The sequence below is a fragment of the Octopus bimaculoides genome, chromosome 9, assembly GCF_001194135.2.
Source record: "Octopus bimaculoides isolate UCB-OBI-ISO-001 chromosome 9, ASM119413v2, whole genome shotgun sequence".
NCBI classification, from domain to species: domain Eukaryota; kingdom Metazoa; phylum Mollusca; class Cephalopoda; order Octopoda; family Octopodidae; genus Octopus; species Octopus bimaculoides.
This window is the reverse complement of record NC_068989.1, coordinates 85704254-85709992: the sequence shown is the minus strand read 5'-3', so window position 1 is coordinate 85709992 and position 5739 is coordinate 85704254. Positions and strand designations below refer to the sequence as shown.

The following is a 5739-nucleotide window of genomic DNA, read 5'->3' as shown; positions in this document are numbered from 1 at the left end:
GGGCAGCAACAAAAAACTATTTGTATATGCTCCACAAGGGAAAACAAGGAACATAGTTTACAATGAGGTGTTATAATCACAACAGCAAGAAAGTATGTACATGATCACCTTCTTTTACGAAACTTCATTGACTTTCATATATTTATATTGATATACATAATATATACGTGTGTTTGGGTGCGTGTGTGTATATACATCTCTATATATAAAGATGATGCGTAGTCTAGACGGCGTTTTTAGATTTCATTATTCTCTTTAACCCGTGCAACGCCGGGTATTTCTGCTAGTTAGATATAATATCTAAAAGATATTGGACCGATAGTAAAAAAAGATAGCACTAGTTTGACCATAGCTAACTGGTTGAATCAAGTAAAAGAGTAAATGAAAAGTTGATTTCTAACAACTTTTTTCACTGTATTTATCTTCTATTCTAAGTCTCTTCACATTTAGGATGCCTTGTAGGAATATTTAATTAACCACAGAACTTATTATCATTATCATTAACCATTAAACATTACTATCTCAAGTCCTAGGATTCCTTAAGGCTGGTTACCTAGTTTCCATGGAATATAAGTGACCAAGATCACAACAGTCCCCCTAAATGGCACACCAGTCCATTGCAGGGTTATTCATTTGTAAACCTCTTTGAAGTGAGTATTTTATAATCAAATAACTATAGATATTATATACAGATATTAGATGATTATATAGATATTAGATATAATATCTCAAAGATATTGGACTGATAGTAAAAAAAAAATATATAGTACTAGTTTGACTAAGTTGGGGGTGGAGTAGATAACTGTTTCAATTTGTAGCTTTTTGTTTTTAACCTGGATCACAGGATCGTATGTGAGCCACAACAAATCTGTTTCTGGTGAAATTTGGGAATAGCTGAATCTTGAAATCCCATTCTTCATAGGAAAAGGAAAGACTACAGAAATGGTGGAGGGGAATGTTAAAAAATTGATGTTAAGGATGGGAAAAAACTTTTCCACTCTATAAAACATAGGAATACTGAAGAAGGAAGGAAAAGCCCATTCTTTTCCTTTCCTATTAGTAGGGGACTTCATGAATGAATTCCAGTATTTTAAATCCGGGTTTGTCCCCATTAACAGGGTAGCTGAATCTACCTTGCTCTTACAGCAATTGCCCTCACACCATCTCGCCATCTCACCCGGTTTTGGGCATCCTCCCAATCTCCTCCTCTACCCTCCTCTACCCTCAACGTTTTCTTTGTTTGACTTCGCTTTCACAGTTCATTCACTGTAAACTCAAGCACTCTCCTTAGAACATGGTCCTCATCCCTCCTCAACACTTGTCCATACCACCGCACTACATTCAATAGATTACTATTTCAAACTCCATATTTTTAATGAAGTTTGGAGAAAAAGTTAAATAAAATAAAAATAAAAGATTAATAGCTTTACTTGTAAAGTGTCTTCAGTTTCTTTCTAACAAACAAAGGATGGTTGACCAAATCCGAGAAACTCTTCACAGGAACATATTTATCATAAAAGGATGCACACAACTTCCTGTAATGAGTGTAACCGGGCAAACCATGATCTCTTCCCTTTTGTATGAAGACACTGCCAAGATCAAATTGGTTTTTGGAGAAAATATCACCCAATCCATCAATTCTGAAAGCTGAAACCTTCTGTGCATGTTGGTTTAACTGACCTCTGAGGAAGTTCGGGAAACGAGTAATGGTCTTCAAGAGTGGTTTTGTACTCTTTATAAGGCTGCTAAATCGGAAGTAATACTTCTTTTTAGAGCATATCAATGGATGTTTTTTGAAGAGCACAAAATTATCTTTCAAGTGACATACTGGAGCACCTTTGTTATCATAGTATGATAAAATATTGGCTCGAAGCATGAAATGGCTAAAACGGAATACTGCAGTTGCAACAGAGTTTATGATGGATGGATTTAGTTTGTCGTTGTAATCTGTAGAATAGAAAGAAGTGAAAAATGCTGTTGACATAGAATACAGAATGATTATCAAAGAGAATATTTATGACAAAAACAGCAGTGTGTGTATGTGTGTGTGTGTGCGTGCATGTGTGTGTGTGTATGTGTGTGTGTGTTGTGTATATGTGTGTGTGTTTGACATTAGTCTTGAAAAGTACTTTGATTAAGTATTTGCTGCACTTCATCAGCTTTTGCAAGCTTAATACACATTTAATATAAGAGCAAACACACACACACACACACACACACACACACACACACACACACACACACACACACACACACACACACACACACACACACACACACACATCACATGTGCACATAAACAAAGACTAAAAATACAAGGCTCGCCATGTAAAACTATAATACTTACGGTATTTACAACCACTGGTAAGTTTCAAACTTTTCATTGTTTTATAACCAAGGATGACCGGTAGGTATTCATTGTATGTTATGTGTTGAAGTATGGCACCGATTATATCTCGTGTTGTATAAAACAACTGGTCATTATTCCAGTGGGGATTCAACAAGTGAAGTTTCCAGGCAATTCTGTTGTGTTCTCGTAGAAATATTGTGTGGAGGACAATAAGGTTGACATTACTGCTATCTCTGCTGTCTCCTGTGACAATTAAAAGAGCGAAAGAAGGAATTGTCAGAAAATTAACTCAAAACAAAGAGTGGACCATACATATTGAGAAATCACTTCCTTTGGCTTAAGTACCAAGACATGTACTGCCAGGGTTCATTTCGTAAACCAGTCGTTGTTGTTGTTGTTTAGTCACAAGCAGCTTGTGACTATGAAAATTAATGAAAAGCATTATATTTCAGACATTTCCTGTTTTGGGGTTTTTTGAGTGGGGTGGGGTTGTCAGTCATGGTGTATCTTGGACAACATTATTATTTGGCAATCTTTCAATGTAGACACATAAAATGGCTGACTACAAAATGAAAGAAAATGAGTAGGAAAAATTTCAAAAGTTTACCTGATATTTGTTTTACTGTCCTGTAAAAGCATTTTAATTCACTTCTGATTTTTAACAAAAACAATTAAAAAATAAATACACATAATATTTGTGAAAACAACACCAGGTAGATTCTTGTAAATTCTTTCAGTCACTTTATTTCAGTTTGTAGTCAGCCATTTTATGCACCTTAACCCTTTAGCATTCAGATTACTTTATCAAATGTAATACTAATTTATTCACATTCTTTAAAGTTAATCCTGTATTATCTTGTAGCTTTAAGATTCCGAAATGATGATTGTTTATCTTTAGAGTGGAATTGTAGGGTAGGTGTGAGAGGTTGGATCTGGCCAGTTTGAAGATAAAACAGGTAGAATAATTGGACTGGATATGGCTGGTTTAAATGTTAAGGGTTAATTAAAATATGGCTTATTATCTAATGTGCCCTCCTTATTTAAACAAAATTCAGTCAGCAAAAATTAATTGCACCTGCAGTTCAAAGGGCCAGCCTTGTCATATTCTGTGTCTCATCAAATCTCTCTAAAAAGTATGTTAAGGGTACATGTGTCTGTAGAGTGCTCAGTCACTTGCACATTAATTCCACAATCAGGGTGTTCCATTGATCAGATCAACTGAAAGCTTTGTTGTCATAACTGATGTTGTGTCTGTGAAGAAAACACTTTAATCTCAACAGCCCAGTCTACCTGTCTGTAAAGAAGGTTTCATAATGTGAAACTACTTATCATCATGAATGGTGTGGTGGTAGCACTATTAAAGAAACAAGTGTTTCATTGGCTTTCAAGGTTGATGTTTCAGCTGCTCCAGCTTGTTCATGCCACAGCTGGTCAATCATTAACAACTTGATCCTACTTTTAATTGTATTGCTGTCCAACACCCAAACTCAAAAGAGAATGTGAAGGAAGGAAAATCCAAGCCAGTTTCATACTAATGACAATAATAAGGTTACCTAAGCAGCCAAATGAACAACTTAACTACAGACCATATTTTGGTTACTTTGATGCACCAATTTATGGATGCAATAACACTGTATAACAAAAGTTTTATGTAACAAATTTTTGTTATCCTTTGGTAAGTGTTATTTCCTATTTGTTTCTATCTAGAAATCAAAGGAAATGACTACCATTCCTTTCAAACTTTCTTTTGTGACCAGGACATCGATGTTTTCAAACTGATCTATTTTCCATTACATTTCAGACAGATTCAGCACTAATATTCTGCCTAATATCACAAATTCGTTTGTCAGTTGCTTGACCTTAACTGCCTGAGTATGTTCCTAAGTGACTGACAATATGCGCATCTCTAATCACGAGCAAGAGTAATGGGGGAGCATCATAGCCATGCATTGAGAGAAATTCTTTGAGGCTTGAATAATTATAACAAAAGCGAAGTTTAAAGGAAATATTAGCCATTTTTCACAGTCTCTAGGGGTAAGCAAATTGGAAATAACAGTTACTACTCAAGGACAAAATGTGTGTTCCACAGTCTAATCAGTAGCTTAGTTCTTCTCACACTGACCATAAAGCAGTGACATAAGGCGATGAGCTGGCAGGGACATTAGCACACCAGGCAAAATTCTTAGCGGTATTTCATCTGTCTTTACATTCTGAGTTCAATTTCTGCCAAAGTCAACTTTGCCTTTCAAGGTCGATTAAATAAGTACCAGTTAAGCACTGGGGTCGATGTAATCAACTTAATCCCTTTGTCTGTCCTTGTTTGTCCCCTCTATGTTTAGTGCCCCCCCCCCCATCCGTGGGCAATAAAAAAATAAATAAAGCAGTGACATAATAATGTCTTTGAAGTAGTAAGAATGATTCTGCATGGTGCCATTTACCTGTTTTGAAGCAGGGGTACGGTGTTGAATGTTTGTAGTAGTGATTATTCTTGTATTTACTTATTGGTGGAAATGGTAAACTTAAGCATTCAGATGTTCTCAGCAATCCTGTAATTAAAAGAATTCTGTATAGATTTCCGTTTAACCATTTGTTAATGATGGATGCATGTTTCAGCAACCTTATAGATATACATACATATACATGCATATACATATACGCACATATATAAAACACATGCACACCTAAATATACAACATACACATGTATATGCATACACATATACACGCATATATACACACATATACAGACACATTTACACACATGCATACACACACATGTACACCTAAAGGCACAACATAAACAGACATATATATATAATCACACGTATACACATTCATGTATTCACACATATATACCCACATACATACATATATATACACACACACACATACACGTAGTCACGCATATATACACATGCATGCACACACATGTACACGTGCACACACACACACACACGCACACACATGCACACACACACACAATCATATAAAGAAAGAATCTAATTGCTAAATGTTACCATATTTTCCTAGCTGCAGTTCTCTCAGGTCGTGTGTTCCATAAATAAAGGAGCCATCCAAGAACGAGGTCACCTCATTCACTTGTTCTCCTGTCAAAGACAACAAAAACAGCAGAATCAATAAGAGATAATAGAGCATTGTGACCTCCATAGGTTTATCAGATAAGTAGTAGTGGTAGTAGTAGTAGTAGTAGTAGTAGTAGTAGTAGTAGTAGTAGTAGTAGTAGTAGTAGTAGTAGTAGTGGTGGTGGTGGTGGTGGTAGTAGTAGTAGTAGTAGTAGTAGTAGTAGTAGTGGTAGTAGTAGTAGTAGTAGTAGTAGTAGTAGTAGTGGTAGTAGTAGTAGTAGTAGTGGTGGTGGTGGTGGTGGTGGTA

At 35.8% G+C, this 5739-nt stretch overlaps 1 protein-coding gene across 1 annotated transcript in view; it reads right to left on the bottom strand.

The window, feature by feature from the left end:
* Window positions 1–5739, bottom strand: part of LOC128248768 (uncharacterized) — a 21538-nt gene that overhangs the window by 5234 nt on the left and 10565 nt on the right. Inside the window, exons 6-9 of the mRNA XM_052970941.1 lie at window positions 5367–5456; window positions 4789–4896; window positions 2348–2593; window positions 1431–1947 (exon numbers count right to left, since the gene is read on the bottom strand). Coding sequence (XP_052826901.1) covers window positions 1431–1947; window positions 2348–2593; window positions 4789–4896; window positions 5367–5456 — 961 coding nt within the window. The remainder of the gene's footprint in view (window positions 1–1430; window positions 1948–2347; window positions 2594–4788; window positions 4897–5366; window positions 5457–5739) is intronic.